General features: G+C 43.4%; 3 protein-coding genes and 1 long non-coding RNA gene across 12 annotated transcripts in view; 2 read left to right on the forward strand and 2 right to left on the reverse strand.

Annotated features, from left to right (window-relative positions):
* Positions 1 to 2,580, forward strand: part of ARID4A (AT-rich interaction domain 4A) — a 62,922-nt gene extending 60,342 nt beyond the window's left edge. For all 5 annotated transcript variants that reach the window (XM_081191292.1, XM_081191290.1, XM_081191294.1 and 2 more), the window contains one exon: positions 1,322 to 2,580. In XM_081191292.1, the coding sequence (XP_081047418.1) occupies positions 1,322 to 1,425 (104 nt within the window). In that variant the 3' untranslated portion in view covers positions 1,426 to 2,580. The remainder of the gene's footprint in view (positions 1 to 1,321) is intronic.
* LOC308587689 lies at positions 1,620 to 7,645 on the reverse strand. Its single transcript, XR_014008516.1, has 2 exons — positions 7,546 to 7,645; positions 1,620 to 6,066 (listed from the first exon to the last, which is right to left on the reverse strand). It is a non-coding gene; the product is annotated as an uncharacterized lncRNA (long non-coding RNA).
* A 60-nt stretch (positions 7,646 to 7,705) lies between these two features.
* Positions 7,706 to 13,234, forward strand: TOMM20L (translocase of outer mitochondrial membrane 20 like). The gene is made up of 5 exons (XM_081194758.1): positions 7,706 to 7,868; positions 9,158 to 9,201; positions 10,383 to 10,464; positions 11,853 to 11,995; positions 13,045 to 13,234. The coding sequence occupies exons 1-5, from the start codon at positions 7,736 to 7,738 to the stop codon at positions 13,087 to 13,089; spliced, it is 447 nt and encodes a 148-aa protein (XP_081050884.1). The 5' UTR covers positions 7,706 to 7,735; the 3' UTR covers positions 13,090 to 13,234.
* Positions 13,172 to 17,409, reverse strand: TIMM9 (translocase of inner mitochondrial membrane 9). 5 transcript variants are annotated; one of them, XM_081194904.1, is made up of 4 exons: positions 17,279 to 17,409; positions 15,707 to 15,770; positions 14,426 to 14,521; positions 13,172 to 13,749 (listed from the first exon to the last, which is right to left on the reverse strand). In XM_081194904.1, the coding sequence occupies exons 2-4, from the start codon at positions 15,743 to 15,745 to the stop codon at positions 13,615 to 13,617; spliced, it is 270 nt and encodes an 89-aa protein (XP_081051030.1). In that variant the 5' UTR covers positions 15,746 to 15,770; positions 17,279 to 17,409; the 3' UTR covers positions 13,172 to 13,614. The 5 variants fall into 5 exon arrangements, with proteins under 5 accessions (XP_081051030.1, XP_081051027.1, XP_081051031.1 ...); XM_081194901.1 differs by lacking the exon at positions 17,279 to 17,409 and adding an exon at positions 17,133 to 17,234; XM_081194905.1 differs by lacking the exon at positions 17,279 to 17,409 and adding an exon at positions 17,128 to 17,191.
* Between the last annotated feature and the right edge of the window lie 10 nt (positions 17,410 to 17,419).

The raw sequence follows: 17,419 nt of genomic DNA on the forward strand, positions 1-17,419 counted from the left end.
AAAGGTAAAGAACAAGCGAATGTGCAAGGGTTTAGGTTTGCTGGAAAAATGATCTCCTACATAGGTGTATTTGGTGTTAATTGTTCAGCAGAATCTGTGAGGGGGTGTTCAGTTTCGGTTTCAGTTTCTGTTAATTGGTTCTCGTGGGAAACTTGCAGATTCTAGCTTCACCAATTAACTCAAGCTGGTGGCAATTTACTCTTGGCAGAAAGCCCAGGTCTGCTTGACCTAGAAACTACTCACTCTGATTGGTTAACGAGCAGCACTCAACTCTGTTATCTAGGGATTGCTAGCACAGTTTGATGTGAGGTGTGTTAGGAGTTAGAAGTGCTGTGTATGGTTATGAGAGAGAAAGAAAGAGAGGATTTATTTTGCTTTTATTTGTATGCAGAAACTCTGCTGGTTTTATTTTTTCCTTTTAATAAATCCTGTAAATAGTTATTCTGAGTCTAGCTGACTAGTCATTACTGCCGCAACTAGCTTCTTCGCTGTGCAGGAAAACTCTGCTACGTTTGGGCTAAAGCCAATAGGGCTATGCCTGACACTTCAAAGTTCCATGATTAACAAGCCTAGATTCCAATTAACAGTGAGAAAAGCTGGTTCAGGAGTTGGCAGCACCTGGCATTGTTCAAATGAGTGACTTGGGGGATACAGTGGTGCCTCGCAAGACGAAAAGAGTCCGTTCTGTGATTCTCTTCGTCTAGCGGTTTTTTCGTCTTGCGAAGCAAGCCCATTGACGGATTAGCGGATTAGCGCTATTAGTGGCTTTTAGCGGCTTTTAGCCGCTTATCTGCTGATCGGATCAGCTGATAAGCGGCTTAGAAAAGGGGGGGGGAAGGGGAAAAAAACAGCAGGAACTCGCAAGACATTGTTGTCTTGCAAAGCAAGCCCATAGGAAATTCGTTTTGCGAAGCACCTCCAAAACGGAAAACTCTTTCGTCTAGCGAGTTTTCCGTCTTGCGAGGCATTCGTCTTGCAAGGCACCACTGTAGCTTGCTTTCTTCTGCTCTGGAAGGTAGGACTTGAACTAATGGCTTCAGGTTACAAGAAAGGAGTTTCCGACTAAACATAAGAAAGAACTCTCTGACAGTCCAAGCTGTTGGACAGTGGAACGGTCTCCCTTGGAAGGTGGTGAACTCCCCTTCCTTGGAGGTTTTTAAGCAGAGGTTGGATTGCCACCTGTCATGGATGCTTTAGCTGAGATTCCTGCATTGCAGGGGGTTGGACTGGATGACCCTGGGGATCACCAAAAGCACAGTGATCACCTACGTATATTGGTAAAAGGGTGCGCTAATGCTTTTTGTATTTTTTTTTTTAACAGTGTCTCACACAGGAGCTTCCATGTCCTCTGCCTCTTCAGACACTGGAATGAGTCCTTCGTCCTCCTCTCCTCCACAGAACGTGCTTGCTGTTGAATGCAGGTGATACTGGTCTCCTCTGCCTTGTGCAGCAAGTTGCTGTCATGGACAGAAATCCCGAAATACCATAGAAAGCACTCAACTGGTTTGACATTGCCAAGTATATTCTGTATACTCTTCCACTGCTGGACTGTGTCTGTCTCTTCTCCTCATACCCCTCCCTCCATCTTGTCATTGTGGATTTTTTTATTTTTTAAAAAAACTTTATTGTGGATATTAATTAAGCTAATTGGCAACTGAAGGTTTGTGGGTGCACTTGGACACCTCTGTCTTTGTGCTTATTTCTTGTTTTTGTTTTTGTTTTTTTTGTTTTGGTTAAAACAGAAAAGGGCACTTAATCAAATTTGGAAACTTGGATAGCCAATGAAGCATTTGAGTGCTATTAGGAAATTTTTTTTTTTAAGGAGCAAGTGCACCAAACAGTCATCAAAATAGGTTAATCAGAAAATGGAATTATTGCTGCACTTTTTCCACCAAGCTGTATCTTAATCCTGAGTGAGAGTCCCTCCCCCCCCCTTTCTTTTCTTTTTGGAGAAGCACTTGCTGTACAGACCTGCCAAAGTGTGTATTCAGCAATGTTCCCAATTTTAATGGTGTAAATTGGACAAAATAAATTGTGAAAGGAAGCGTAGTTGACTGGAAACTACCGTTGTAATGAGTCTTCCACTTTTTATAGGATTTTTGAGCACACGATTATGCAAATATTTTAATATTTAATGTTTACAGTGGAATCGTGAATAGGTTTTCAGTGGACTATCTTATCCCTTGACAAAAGTATTTTGTCTTTTTTTCTATGTAATTTCAGAGTTTTTATTTTGTTACAAAAAGGCAAAAAATAAAATATATAACAATGAAGTTATTTAACAAGATTTCTAAAGCTGAATTTTTTTGTGTAAAATAAGGTATCTTGCAACTTGTTAAATATATTTATTCAGACATTGGATGTTGTATTTTTATGTATTTTTAAAAAAATATTAATAAAATTGGGGAGAAAAAGTCTAAGTTAGGTTCACTCTTTCAATAAAATATACCTGTCACTTCAAATCATATACAGGTGGCTTCATGTACCAAACCTGTATGTGAAGTGGTTTTGTCTGTTCAATCTTCCACAGTGTAAAACTATAATCTGGCATCTGGATTAAACTCTATCCTGTCTTGAAAACTTTGGCAATCCTAGTACTTCTGTTGCTTTTGAGGAACAAATCTTTGGTTACCCTTACAATGCTTTTGTCACACTTTCTTATTTGCTGTACTGTTGAAATCAGTTTTCTATCTGCCAAAGTTGATGAGCATAATTGAGAAGAGTTAAAATGACTGTTTCGGCTGTGGATTGTCCCACAGACTGAAAACAGTTTGTAAATAACTTTCCCAAAATCATGTATTTAAGACAGTTTGCATATACATTGTGTATAAAGTGATTTTTTAATCAATTTTTTAAAATTCACCTTTGTACATTGAAAAGGGGTTTTCTGCCTTTTCCATGTTAATATACTGTAGAGTTATAACTCAGATTCTCTAGACTGTCAGGATATTAAAGGTTCACAAAACCTGAAGGTCTTGAGTGAGAGACTCCAGTGAAATGGTCATGTAGCTAAAGCCTGGTGTCTCTTGCAGGTTCCATTTTATCAGTTTCTCAACTTATGATTCCAGTTCCTTCCATTTTCACAGAGATCTAAAGGAAAAAGTACTCTTGTAAAAATGCACTTTTTCTGTCTTTTTCTGAAGCAGAGCTATTTCAATGTATGATACAAATGAAGCTCAATGAAGAGCATTAATAAAGGTTATGTTTTTAAACATAGGCTTTATTTTATTTTTAACTGATTTTGTAAAACTGCCATCATGTCCAAACAATAGATAATGGCTCCATAATGTGCTGTAAAGATTCTTCAAAGCAAACTTGGATCATATATTTTAATAATAAAAGAAGTTATCATTATGATAAAAACTTGGTCAGATGTAATCATGCTTAATATTGCTTTCAGCAACTATTGATCTGAGCCTAAAACCATTTTACTTTGTTGTAAAATTAATACCCTGTTCTTCAGTGGCCAAGAAACATAGACACGTTCTCAAATATTTATCCTTTATCGGATACCTTGAGCAAGCTAGATGCATTTAAATTGCAAAATGCTTTAAAGTGCTGGCGAACACTTTGGATTATAGCAATTCATTAGAACACTCAACAAGAGATTGACCTTAGCTGTTGTGAAAATATTATGAAAATGAAGTTGGGTAAAACTGAACAGTTGTAGTCCAACTAAAAAGGCTGAAAAGGTTTATCCTCTCTGGGGATCGCTACTAATGTGTGTAGTTTATCCAAAGCTGGGTGAACAGCTTTAATAGGATGGTATTACTCTACAAAAATTTGCTTCTCAAAACAATTAGACGTTGAACAAAGCTCCAGTTGTGGGACTAGATAAAGCAGGGTAGCTATATAGATACATTTTTTTAAATGCTGTAATTTTGTGCTTCTGAAACTAGCTTTTTAAGAAAAACTAGCTGAATAGCCCAAAACCATAGTACGCTACAAAATCATTTAAAACTACTCTTCAGGATCAGTGTTAAATAAAATGGAGGAGGGGAAAAACACTGGATATCATATTAAGGCCTCCAAGTCTGCAGTTACAAGGCTAAGTTGGAGTGAGAAGGTGTTGGGCAGAAACCTTGTTTAAAAGATTTTTATCCTGCCCTTCATCTCAGGTGGGTTATAGCAAGCCAAGTAAAATATAAAGAGTAAAACTCAGTATGCCCACACTAAAACATGGTTTAAAATTCAGAATATTCAGCACAGACAAAAACTACTATGCACAGCTCATAGCTGGGTCCCAAGTTGCATTAAAGTCAGTACAGTGGTACCTCGGGTTAAGTACTTAATTCGTTCTGGAGGTCCGTACTTAACCTGAAACTGTTCTTAACCTGAAGCACCATTTTAGCTAATGGGGCCTCCTGCTGCTGCTGCACCGCTGGAGCACGATTTCTGTTCTCAACTTGAAGCAAAGTTTTTAACCTGAAGCACTATTTCTGGGTTACCGGAGTCTGCAACCTTAAGTTTATGTAACCTGAAGCGTATGTAACCTGAGGTACCACTGTACCTTAAATTGGTCTCTGTGACATGGCAGATGATTCAGGATTAGTGTTGAACGTACCTGGGCTGCCGGCCTGTTAGCACCCTGCTTTCACATTCAGGTAGAGCACATGACAGCTGTCAAATTGAGACGCGACCTGGGCTTGACTAACTGGCCAAGCTTTTCTGTCCAGGAATGGCTGTAGCTGGTGTAGCAGCAAGAGCTGGCAAGAGGCACTCGTGTCACAGAGGCCACCTGAGACTCCTTTGACAAGGTGGGATCCAGAACGTTTCCTAAACTGGATACTTTGGATACTTTAGGGGGAGTGTGCAATGCAACTCGGAACAGCCTGTGCAACAAATAACCAGATCCAGGAACCAGCAGGTTACAGCACCCATCTGGTCAGGATCCCCACTTCAGTTTAGTCACTGATAAACAATTGGAGAGGGAAGCATAGACCAGAGAGCATCCATCAAACACAATGTGGAGAGTGGCTCCACGTGCTTAATTCCAGCTGGAAGCTTCCAGGAAGCCCAGAGAGAAAACACAAAGGCAAAAGAGTGAAATCCTTGCTCTTTTGACTTAACCAGGTTCGTAAGGGATAAAGACGAATGGAGCAAAAGTGTCCCTCTTGGCAACCCCATCTCTGCAAGGTGGTGGTTTAGTTCTGCAGCGGTGCCTAAATACTATCTTGTCACAAAGCGCTTAAAATTCTATATTGGGACTAAAAGGCTTGTGCACCTGGAGAATCCGTCCCGTCCAAGCATCCGTGCACCGGATTGTCTCCAGAGAGCCCTTTGGTGTGGGGGCTGCCTTCTCCCCACCCAACCCCTGGTAGTCAGTAGTATACTGCTTCTGCCCCTTGCCATTTACTTTGGCAAGGGTGCAGGGGCCTACCAGCCCATCAGAAGCCCCCATCATCCAGAAGCACAAAGCAAAATAAAATGTTAAATCTATTTTATACACTTGCTTCCCTTCCTGTTCTGACACTTCCCTCTCCTCCTTCCCTGTCCCCCAGCCAGAAATCCAGGCACCGCTTCCAAACGTTTGTCAAATCAGTGGTGGCTCCAGAAGAAGAATAATTTGTGGGGTGCAAAAGGGGCAAAGTTGTGCCCCACATGTTGAGAGCCAGTGGTGGTGTGCAGCGGTTGTAGAGCGCTGGACTGGGACCTGGGAGAGAGTCCAGGGTTCAAATCCTACCCCACAAAGCTCACTGGCTATGGGGGCCAGTCACAGCCTAACCTACCTCGTGCCGGATTTACATATAAGCTAAACAAGCTATAGCTCAGGGCCCTACTCTCTTGGGGGCCCCCAAAAAATTAAAGGGAAAAAACCTGGATGTACATTTCCCAAATATAAGGTACAAAACAAATACAGTGGTACCTCTGGTTGCGAACGGGATCTGTTCCGGAGGCCCATTCGCAACATGAAAATCCCGCAACCTGAAGCGCCGTATCTGTGCAGGTGCGCAGCGTGATTTGACACTTGTGCGCATGCGCAAAGCATGCTTTAGCACTTCTGTGCATGCAGCGAAACCCGGAAGTAACCCTTTCCGGTACTTCCGGGTCGCCACGGGATGCAACCTGAAAAAACATGAAGCAAACGTAACATGAGGTATGACTAAAATAAAACCTACATACAGCAACTGTGTTTTGAGTCGTGTAGGCTCCTATGAGGTCAGTCATGGGCCCCGCCTGCTAACCTGATCCCTAACATATCACTGGTTTGCTCATTTCTATATATAGGGTGCCTACATTCTGCATGAACAACAGGTGCAAATGGCTTTAGATACATACCTATTAGGTCAGTGATGGCCAAACTTGGCCCTCCAGCTGTTTTGGGACTACAATTCCCATCATCCCTGACCACTGGTCCTGTTAGCCAGGGAGATAGGAGCTGTAGTCCCAAAACACCTGGAGGTCCAAGTTCTTTTTTTAAAAAAAAGATTTTTATTAAAGTTTCAAAGATTATATAAAAGCAAGACAAAACAATACAAACAGACAAAAAAAAACCAAGTATAATTTCAATCCCTTATTTTCTTGTAATTTACTTCCCCGACTTCCTCATACCTCCCCTTTCTGTATTCCAATTTCCAATTATTAATTCAGCAAATCCTCTCCCTTATTATCCATTTAAGTTTTTGGCCTTTCTTTTCTTCTTACTTAATCATTACAGCTAGAAACCACATAATTTCTAAACCAACGTCATTCTAACATTCAATAATTTTACAATGCTTCCTAAGGTAGTCCTTAAATTTCTTCCAATCTTCTTCCGCTGTCTCTCTTCCCTGGTCTCGGATTCTGCCAGTCATCTCTGCCAGTCCCATATAGTCTATCACCTTCATCTGCCATTCTTCCAAGGTGGGTAGTTCTTGCAACTTCCAATACTTTGCAATGAGTATTCTTGCTGCTGTTGTAGCATACATAAAAAATGTTCTGTCCTTCTTTGGCACCAGTTGGCCGACCATGCCCAGGAGAAAAGCCTCTGGTTTCTTCAGGAAGGTATATTTAAATACCTTTTTCAGTTCATTATATATCATTTCCCAGAAAGCCTTAATCTTTGGGCATGTCCACCAAAGGTGAAAGAATGTACCTTCAGTCTCTTTACATTTCCAGCATCTGGAGGGCCAAGTTCAGCCATCACTGTATTAGGTCCATAAATGACCATATAGCATATATTCAACACAAAAAACCGCAACAATTTGTTGTTGACAAAGGACAGCTGGACATATCAAGGGCCCCATTTCCTTCAGTAGCTTAGGGCCTCATCAAACCTAAATCCAGCCCAGCCTCACAGGGTTGTGTGAAATTAAGTGAAATGCCTTGAGCTCAGATGGGGGGGGGGGGAGGGTAGATTATGAATGCCATAATTAATAAACTTCTGAAAGGGAAAATGAGTGTAGTTTTCACAAGGAGAAGCCTGTGCAGTTTAGTGGTCAGAAGTTGCAAACCCTTCACAGGGTTGTTGTGAAGGTAAAATGGGGCAGGACTGGAGGGAAGGTGGGACATAAATGCCAATCAATCAATCAATCAATCAATCAATCAATCACCCAAGGCTATTACCATTATTCATCTTTCCTTTCTATACCAACCGCTTTCTATATTAAGGGGAAACCTCGAAGCGGTTCGCAGCGCCTTAAAGCCACTGAGGAGACTTAATTGTGTGAGAGAAGAGAGAGACGCGCCGCCGCCGCCGCCTCGCCTCCCTCCTTCCCTCTCTCCCCTGCGGTCGGCAACGGGCGCCTGGGCGGCCATGGAGCGCTGGGCGTGGCGGGCGCTGCCGTGGCTGGTGGCGGGCGCCTGCGGCCTGGCCGTGCTGGGCTACTGCCTCTACTTCGACCACCGGCGTCGCAGCGCGCCCGACTTCAAGCGGAGGCTGAGGGAGAGTGAGTGGCGGGGGAGGCCTCGCCTTCGCCTCAGGGGAAAGAGGGAGGAGGAGGAGGAGCCGCCACCGGGAACTAGGCCCATCCCCGGCGAGAAGGCTGCCGGACTACAACTCCCATCAGCCCCAGCCGGCGTGGCCAGCGGAGGAGGAGGGTGGGAGTTGTAGTCCAGAGGCCTCGGGAGAGAATTAGGCTTGCGAAGGCGTTGGGCCTTACGCAGATACCCTTCCTGGCCCGTTTAGGCAACCGTCTTAATCAGGCATAGGCAACCTGGGCCCTCCAGGCGTTTTGGGACTACACTTCCCATCATCCCTGGCCACTGGCCCTGTTAGCTAGGGATCATGGGAGTTGTAGGCCAAAAACATCTGGAGGGCCGAGGTTGCCTATGCCTGGTCTTAATCAACACTTTTTTGGATTAAAAAAACCCTCCCCGCGAGGTAGTCCTACGACTCCATTTCCTAGCACATCTTTTCCTCCAAGGAATTTGAGGCGGAAGGCATACTCCTTTCCCCATATGGGTGGTGGGTTTCAGGGTGGTCCTCCTGTGCTGCTCCAGACATTTGGTCCACACATCTATGTATGTGGTTGGTTGGTACATATATGAACATTTATTATTATTATTATTAATAGTCATACCTCGGGTTACGGATGCTTGAGGTTGTGCGTTTTCGGGTTATGGACGCGCCGAAACCCGGAAGTACCGGAACAGGTTACTTCCGGGTTTCTGCGCATGCGCAGAAGCAGCGCTGCGGGTTACGAACACTGCGGATTGCGAATGTACCTCCTGCACGGATCACATTCACAAGCTGAGTGTCCACTGTATAAGACCTTAATTTTTTTATTTCAATACACTGAAATGTTTAACAGTTTCAAGTGTCCTTGAATCTTCCTGCCACACTGGCCACGCTCTCCTGCCATGCACGTTGAGAACCACTGTTCAAGGGTTTCAGGCAAGAGTCTTTTCACGATATACCTGGAGATCCCAGGATATTCGGCATGCAAGGGTGCATTCTATGACTTGCATATTAATCTAATCACCGTGTTCGCATTTCAGTGGTTGTAAAGCAAGGGGAGTGTTTACTTTGCTTTGCTTTGTTGGTCAGCAGTATGCTACAGTGAAGGCACACGTAATTGTCCTAGAAGGTTATCAGCACTGCAGAATTGCACCCATCAGCTTTAACGTTTGCAATGGTTGGCAGGCAGGCAGCAGCAATGATGCTAGTTGAGTTTAAACATGTCACAGCTCCGGGCTGTTAATTGTGGATACTGACTATTCCATGTTACTCTTACAGAAAGAAGAAAAGAGTGTGAAAAGGCAAAAAAACAGGATGCAGAGGTGAAAAATTATGTTTGGTTTCCCCGACATGGCACCTGTAGGCACCACGGCACTCTCATACACGCCCCCCCCCAATCTCTCAAAAAGTTTAATTTTTGAAAAACAAAAATTGCTTGTGAAAATTGGACTCTAGTATGATCAAAATAATTGGACTCTAGTATGATCAAAATAATTTTGCAGAATCTTAGCAGATCCTTGGGAATCTTTTTGCATTTAATTTTTTTTAATAAAGTGATAGGCTTTGTGGTTCGATAATATGGTAGGGAATGGAAAATTGGGGTAGAGGATTTTTAGACACGCTGTATTTGACTGCAGGTAATTTGAAGTCTGAATCATTTTGTCAATTTTCATAATTTCTATAGCAATTTCTATAGCAATTTTTCAGAAACAGCCAGAATTTGGGGAACAGTATTGGAATAGAAATGTAATAGAACGTCTGAGTAAAGATAGTTCAGTCAGTAAAGCATGAGACTTGTGATCACAAGGTTATGGGCTGGGCAAAATATTCCTGCATTGCAGGGGGTTGGAATCGATTCCCCTTAGATCTATGAAATACATTAAGGCTGCACACCTAGGAATAAGTCTCCCTGAATTAAGGGAGGGTTTTACTTCTGATTAGACTGCATAGGCTTGCACTGTAGTTTTTGTTGACAATGACATGCAAGTAATGAACATGCATATTAGTTGTGATCCTTCAGCTAGGAATGGAAGTCTTACACAGCTTTTAAAAATTCCAATTCTGACCCATTCTCTAAGTCAGGGGTGGGAATTGTATTAATCTCTGAAGGCCACGTCACAAATACATGGCAAGTGCTTCTGTAATGGTGGCTGGTCCTTTAGATATTTCAGTTTCATATGACAGTTTCAGATAATGATATTAATTTTGCTGAATGTTGAAATATTGGTTGAATAATCTGGAAATAGTTCTGCAACTGCATAGGCTGTTTACATGCTGGTGCACATGGAGTCTTCCAAGACTGAAGCCCTGTTACACTCAGTGGGTTTACGTACTTAGAAAAATAAGGGCTTCTGCAGAAATGATTCCCAGCACTTAACGCTTAATCTTAGAAAAAGACATTTTTGTTTTGTTTTACATTACACCCTTCATTCTCATTAGCCCTCAAACTGATTAGCCAATGCTCCTTTTTGTTAAGCTGAAAATATGTTTGTGACACCCTTAGTTATGTGAGATGAAAGATACTGCAAAGCTACAAGAGTTCTTTCTGGAAGAGATACAGTTGGGACAGGAGTGGCTGGCAAGAGGTAAGGACAAGAGGAACTGGCTTTTGTGGAATATGCATATATGTGTAGACACACAGAGAGACTATAAATTGCCTGAAAATTATCCATTTCTATTGCCACTTAGGTAGGCAGTAATAAAAAAATAAAATAAAGGTAAAGGACTCCTGGATGGTTAAGTCCAGTCAAAGGCGACTACGGGGTGCTGTGCATTTTGCTTCAGGCTGAGGAAGCCGGCGTTTGTCCGCAGACAGCTTTGCAGGTCATGTGGCCAACATGACTAAACTGCTTCTGGCGCAATGGGACACCATGACAGGTGCCAGAGTGCATGGAAACACAGTTTACTTTCCTGCCACAGCGATACCTATTTATCTAGTTGAACTGGTGTGCTTTCAAACCGTTAGGTTGGCAGAAGCTGGGACAGCGCAACGGGAGCTCACCCCGTCGCGGGGATTTGAACTGCCAACCTTCTAATCAGCAAGCCCAAGAGGCTCAGTGGTTTATACCATTAACAAAGATGAGCCTGATGATCATTTTAACGCACTTCAGGCAAATTCATAGCTGTCTGCTGTTGCTGTTTGCGAAAGGCATCTTGTGTTAACCATACAAAGCTGAATTGAAAGTTTCTGTTCCTGAATACTGAGCAAAATACGGTAGATCTGCTACAATGTCACTGGTTTCCCCTCAAGGCTTGACAGTACAGAATAAAGAATTTAAATGCACATGAAATCACAACTGAGAGAATTGACCTTTCCCTTCAGAAGTAGCTCCGAATTACAGAAAAGACAATGCCTTTATTTGTTGCATTTATGTAATCCATTCTGGGACTGCTTGGTGAAGGGCAGTCCAATTGCACATAATACATAGTTTGGGACAATATTGATTTCCGATGACCTCTGCCACTTGTGGGTTGCATCCAGTTACTGATACTGTACTTGGAGTAAAGCCTTTACTGAAATTGGTGCAATTTTTAAAAACCCTGAGCAAAAAGAGGGTGCTTTTTCCTTCCACTGATCCTTTCACCTGCTACAATATGTAGGAATAGGGCAGCCATACCTCCGGAATTTCCTGGACATAGCCGGGATTTGGCCCCCACAAACAGCATCTGAACGAAAATCACTTAAATGTCTCAAAGCTCAACAACATTTGTGTCCGGATTTTCACTTTTTGAAACATGGCAACCCTATGAGGGAATATGTTTTTGTCCCATAGTAGATGGGGTGGATGAAGGGAGCAGAGGAGGGTGGGCTGCAGCGTCTTGTGCCTCAGAGTATTTGAGAGGTTCAGATAGCTACAATTAGTAGCTGAGCTTGTGGGAGCACCAAGAGGTTGATGGTACATGGAGTGCAAATGCTTACTGTAGTTCCAAGGCTCACAAATACCTGAGTTTTAGGAGTCTGAATCAATTACAGGAGAACACAAGAAGAGCATCGAACACCTTGCCAATGCCATTGCCGTGTGCACACATCCAAACCAGCTAATGCACGTCTTGAAGCACACTCTACCCCCCCATATATTTGAGATGCTTCTGCACAACATTCCATACGCAGTGCAAGTAGGTAGACTTTGTTCACTTTTGAAACGCAGGTGAATGTTGTACAGGAGGCACTGTCTAACCAGTATGGTGTTCAGACATAAGAGCATTTGCCATTCGTGGCTTGTACAGAACCTTGAGATTTCTGTACGTTGCCATGCTGCGACTTGTTTAATTGTTACCACAGGCAGGCAGCTAATTAAAGGCTCAGCTTTATTATTTTTTATTTTAAAAAAGAATTTGGCAGGAAGGGACTCATGCCCAGTAGCAAGGCCTTGGCTCAGCTTGGGGACAAATGCAATGCGACTTACCATTCTCTGCACTGTGGCAAAAGTGTTTAAAAATGCTGTTTTAGGGCATTGTGTGCTAAAACTAGTACAGTGGTACCTCGGTTTAAGAACAGCCCTGTTTACGAACTATTCGGTTTATGAACTCCACAAAAGCGGAAGTAGTGTCCCGGTTTGCGAACTTTTATCTCGGTCTAAGAACGGAATCCAAATGGTGGAAGGACACCGGCAGCAGGAGGCCTCATTAGGGAAAGTGTGCCTTAGTTTAAGAACGGATTCGGTTTAAGAACAGACTTCCAGAATGGATTAAGTTTGTAAACCAAGGTACCACTGTATTGTGCGATTCAGAACTGAACTCTGCCCCATACTTTGCACTGCAATTTACTTATTTTTTAATATTAAAATCCTACTCTTTTGAGGTGCTAAGCAGGTGCACACTTGCTTAGTTTCAGCAGTGTTGCAGCTTCCGATGTTCCCAAGTCATTCACTGGGCCCACACTGCCACGACTTTAAATAAATTAGAATGTTGTCCATGTTGAACTTCTTGCTTAAATTCAAGTATATTGCTTCCATTAGTCTACTGTGAGTGGTCCACCATTACCCATAAGCTAAAAGACAAAGGGTACCAACACCTTGGGGCAGCAAAGGTGAGAAGAAAGATAATAATTGAAGGACATAAATCTGTCCTTGGGAGGGAAATGAGAACATTTTAAAAGTTTCGGAACTCAAAAGTTTAAGTACGTAAGTACCCATGCCATTGACATGTTTCCCCCCCTCTGCTAGCGGCTTGAGACAGCCCTGAGTGACCAGGATCCTACCGTTGAATGAGAATGTGGCGTCGCACAAGGGGCTACTCTTTAAGGCAGGACCTTATGGCAGCCTATGATACTTCATTTCCAAAGACTCTCGGTGAAAACAGTAATTTCAATTTATTTTACTTTGATTAAATAAAAAATAAACCTTGCTTTAGACACTTTGGGATATAATTTTTGGACAACACGCTTGTGTATTAAAAATTAAGTCATTAAGAAACAACAAAAACTAAAATGTAGTTGTTCCCTCCCCATCTTTAACCTAGTGACGGTCAGAAGCAAATCTGTAAGCCTCCAGAAAAAAGGTGGTATCAACATTATTTCAATGCACAATAGAAGACAATCTCGGAACAGACTCCATCAGCTCTGCAGCCACTGCCAACCCCAACTGCAGCTCCTGGTGGTTTCCACAGTTCAGTTGTTTCCTGAGCTCCTCTGTTCCGAGCTGGTGGATGTTGCCGCAGCAGCGGTGGGGACCAATGCACCTTTGTGTGCAATGCAATCAACGTTGGCACTCCTTCACAAAGGCAGCCCCTGCCTTTTAGCGAGGCTGGCCAAGAAGTCCTGCTTTGGCAGCCAGCGCTTCATTCTGCTGAATGTGGTACTCCTGAAACCTCATAGATATCCTCTGGGTCATTTTTAAATACTTCTGTAAGCAGTGCTCTGAGCAAGTCATCTATATCAAGAAGGGAGAGATGTAGTCACTCACATTTTAAAAAAAATTCAGTAATTTGAACATGGAAATCATTTGCGTTTTCACATTTGAACCTTACCCTATATGAAGTTATCTTCCCATGGCAATTTTAAGACATACTAATAACATAATGAAAATGTATAATAAACTTTGAGGGTTAAATACACTGCTTCTCTGGGAAAATGGGAAAACTGAACACAAATATGTACCACTTTGCCAAAACTCCCCTTTTTAGTTTACCACTGAGCTGGAATTTTAACACAACATTGACTCAGTTTCGAAACAAACCCACATTAGGGAAATACATAACGTTTATCTGTCTCTGTCGTTCAGTGCTTTCTTTGCCTTCCAGTGTTTGATGACAATGTGCCATTAACAATTTTGTAGGGCTTCAATCTTTTGAATCTTTTTCGTCATTCACTCTAGCATTTAACAAATAAGGGAGCTGTGTGAGTGAATATCATGGACCCTTGGACTGATCCAGCAGGGCCCTTTTATTGTTATTCAATCCAATTAATATCTGACCTGAGAGCCACACGAACAGAAGAGCTACATCTCTTTTGAAATGTTTGGTTTAGCTAGCTTTCTTGATTAACGTGCAAATTTACACTGAAGTTCTACCAGGTACAAGTCCAAAGGGCATAGAATAGCTGCATACCTCTTCTGGCTTGACTTCTCGGCTGGTGAAATCTTTCACACAATCCAGGAAGCAGGTTTCTGTCAATTTGTTATATGTCCCAAGAAATTCCTTGAACTGTTAATAAATCAAGAGAGATCTTCAGAACTAGGCAGATCCTTTATTTTAGGGGTGGGGAATCTCTGTCTATGGGCCAATCATGGCCTGGGATGCCATTTTCTTCACACCATATACATTTGCCCATTAGCTGACATCACTGGTGACATTAGCTGATGAGTGTGAGAACCAGGTTTAATCCTGCATTGGCTGCTTGATAGTATTTTTGGCAAGGAACAGGTTTGCACAGCCAAGGCAGAAGGATTTAATCCCTACTCATCAGCTAAATGGTGATTCAAGCCCTGTGCAAAAGCACCTTTTGTAGCAGCTCATGCATGGGAGATACTTCAAAAAGGCTTTTGGCAGAGGCATTAAGACAGCTCATAAGCTACTATTTGCTAAAAGGCCATCTTAAAGCTTTTTTCAAGTCTCCTCCCTTTTCCATTATGTTCCTGACACTGGACACAGAGAAGGAAGGGGGAGATTTGGAAAAGCCTTTACAAGTCTCCTCATCTAATCCTTCAAGTCCCCAATGCTGGAAACTTAAAAGTGGGAAGAGGGGGAGGCTCGCAAAGCCTTTTCCCCATCTGCCCCCTCCTGCTTCAAGTCCCTGATATTGGGGAACTTAATGGAGGAAGGAGCAAGACTTGGAAAAGCCTTTCTTTCCCTTCCTCCACAGGGTAGAGCTATCTCTCTTGTCTCCTAACAGGGGAGAGAGAAAGCGTCTGGTCTTATACCCACTTTATAAGGTAGAAAAGGAAGCCAGCAGGGTTCCCAAACGCCTTCTGCTACTTGGCAAAGCACCAGAACTTAATTCCCACTTTCCCTACAGCAGCAGTAGGTGCAAGGGATTCTGACAGGTGTACAAGGGCTGTTTACCTGTCAATCATTTGCTGGCATAATGATATCATGTGACTGACAGTTGGGTAGTCACCTGTCAAATTTGGTCTGGCAGGCCGATCCTGATAAAGACCTGGCCTGTGGAGCCCAAAAGGTTCCTCACTCCTGCTTTATTTGAAGAATTAGCACACAAGGGGTAGGTAGGCAACATGCATTCGAGGGAAATGAACTTAACATAGCATATAATGAGCATCAGCTCTGTGCTGATAAATACATTATTACATACAGCTATTAAAACCACACAAATTGCCAAAGTGTTAGGTACACCGACATTTCAAAAGCACCCTTTGGAGCTACAGCATTTACCTGCTTGATCTGATCAGATTCTGATATTTGTCCAGCCATATTTTAGCGCTCAGATAACTGCCACCTAAAGTGAACACAAGATGTATACATCAACAATCATTCAGAAATGTTTATGCCTGAAATGTAATACACAGCAGCCTAAATCTTGTTCATTTTTGGGGGGGAATATATGTTCTTGGAAGCCTTTGCTGGCTACTAATGCCATTTGAATTATTTTAACTACCCACCTAGCAACTGCTGTTTTATTCCAAATTTTGTAATCCTCTTGTACTCTTGTGCACAATTTGGTTATTATATATGGAAGGCAGTATACAAATATTGAATATAAATACCCCAAATGAACTAAGAAATACGATGGGAGAACTCTGCTGTATTATATGGTTATGCACAGAAAGAAAAGTATGTGCAATTGTGGGACAGCAATTGTCAGTCAGGTCTCAGGGTGTGGCCTCAAGGCATGTGAGGCCACCACCTTCCTGAAGCAAAGCAGGTTCGGACTTGGATGAGAACCTGGGAACCACATGCATACTGCCTTGAGTTCCATGATGAAAAAAGGTGAAATATCAAATAAATATTGATACATTTTTAAAGTGCCAAATAAGTGGGAATGCTTATCATCTTTATCAAGTTTATCTTCTGGCAGCCCTGTATGGGTTCTTTCACAAATTGGGGGGGGGGGGTTCCCTTTACATGTAAAAAATGTAATACACATGTGCAACACCACACACTCCCTAACCACAGCTATGATATGGCAGCAGGTACACATTTTTCACCCATAATTGTCTGAATCAGTGATATCATGTTTGACTTTACTTTTAAGGCAGAGGCTTTGAAATACAGAGATATGCAGCGTACCCAAGGTGGGATTTGAGTTCAGGCTTCCCAGATGCAAGCCCCCGACCCCACGGCTGCTTAGCTCCCTCCCCAAAGTGAAGGGCATGTAGTGTCAGTTTTTGAGCCAGCCAAGGTCATGCTTCCAACCTTCCCTCCTCCTTAGAGGAGCAGCGCTGGAAGTCAGCAGGGAACTCATAAGCAGGGAACCCATAGGCGCCCCCTCCTGGTTTCTTTCTCCCTCTCCCTTTCACCCCTGGGTTGCCACCTACCCCTGGGTCCAACTACGCCCCTAAGAAGAACCCTGCCCCGGGTTGCTTTGGAAATCCATGCAACCAGAGCTCTCCCGCGGGATTTCCTCTCCCTGTTAAGAGAAGCTCCACCTTGCAGATTTACCATGGGGAAGCCGCTATTAAAGGCACAGGCGCAGTCCTGATTGAAGAAGATGGCAACCCTGTTCAGCGCCTAGGGCCCTAGGGTCTCCCACGCCCTTCCTTTCCCCACAAACTCATCTCCCCCCACAGCCTGCGCTTACCGCAAGCACCGTCTCCCCTCCCCGGGCTCCCCAATGCTCCTTCGCCCCATCTTACATTACCCTCGTGCTGGAGACGAATCAGCGCCGGCGGACTCTAGGATAGCTTTACCTTCCATCTGCCGCGCGGGGTGCGTCGCCCTAAAGGGTCCCCCGCGCCCGCCCCTTTAGACAGCACCCCACCCCCTCCACACACACCCAAGTCCTACCCCAGCGACGCGAGCCTGACAAACTCGAGAGAGCGGGCGGGGCCTGAGGGCTTCGGCAGGTTAGGCGCGATAATGAGAGAGAGTTTAGGAGGGTGGGGCCTCTTGCGCAGTGGGGTTAGTTTCTACCCGGAACACTTCTTC

The sequence above is a fragment of the Podarcis bocagei genome (assembly GCF_964188305.1).
Source record: "Podarcis bocagei genome assembly, chromosome: 1".
In the NCBI taxonomy this organism is placed as follows: Eukaryota; Metazoa; Chordata; class Lepidosauria; order Squamata; family Lacertidae; genus Podarcis; species Podarcis bocagei.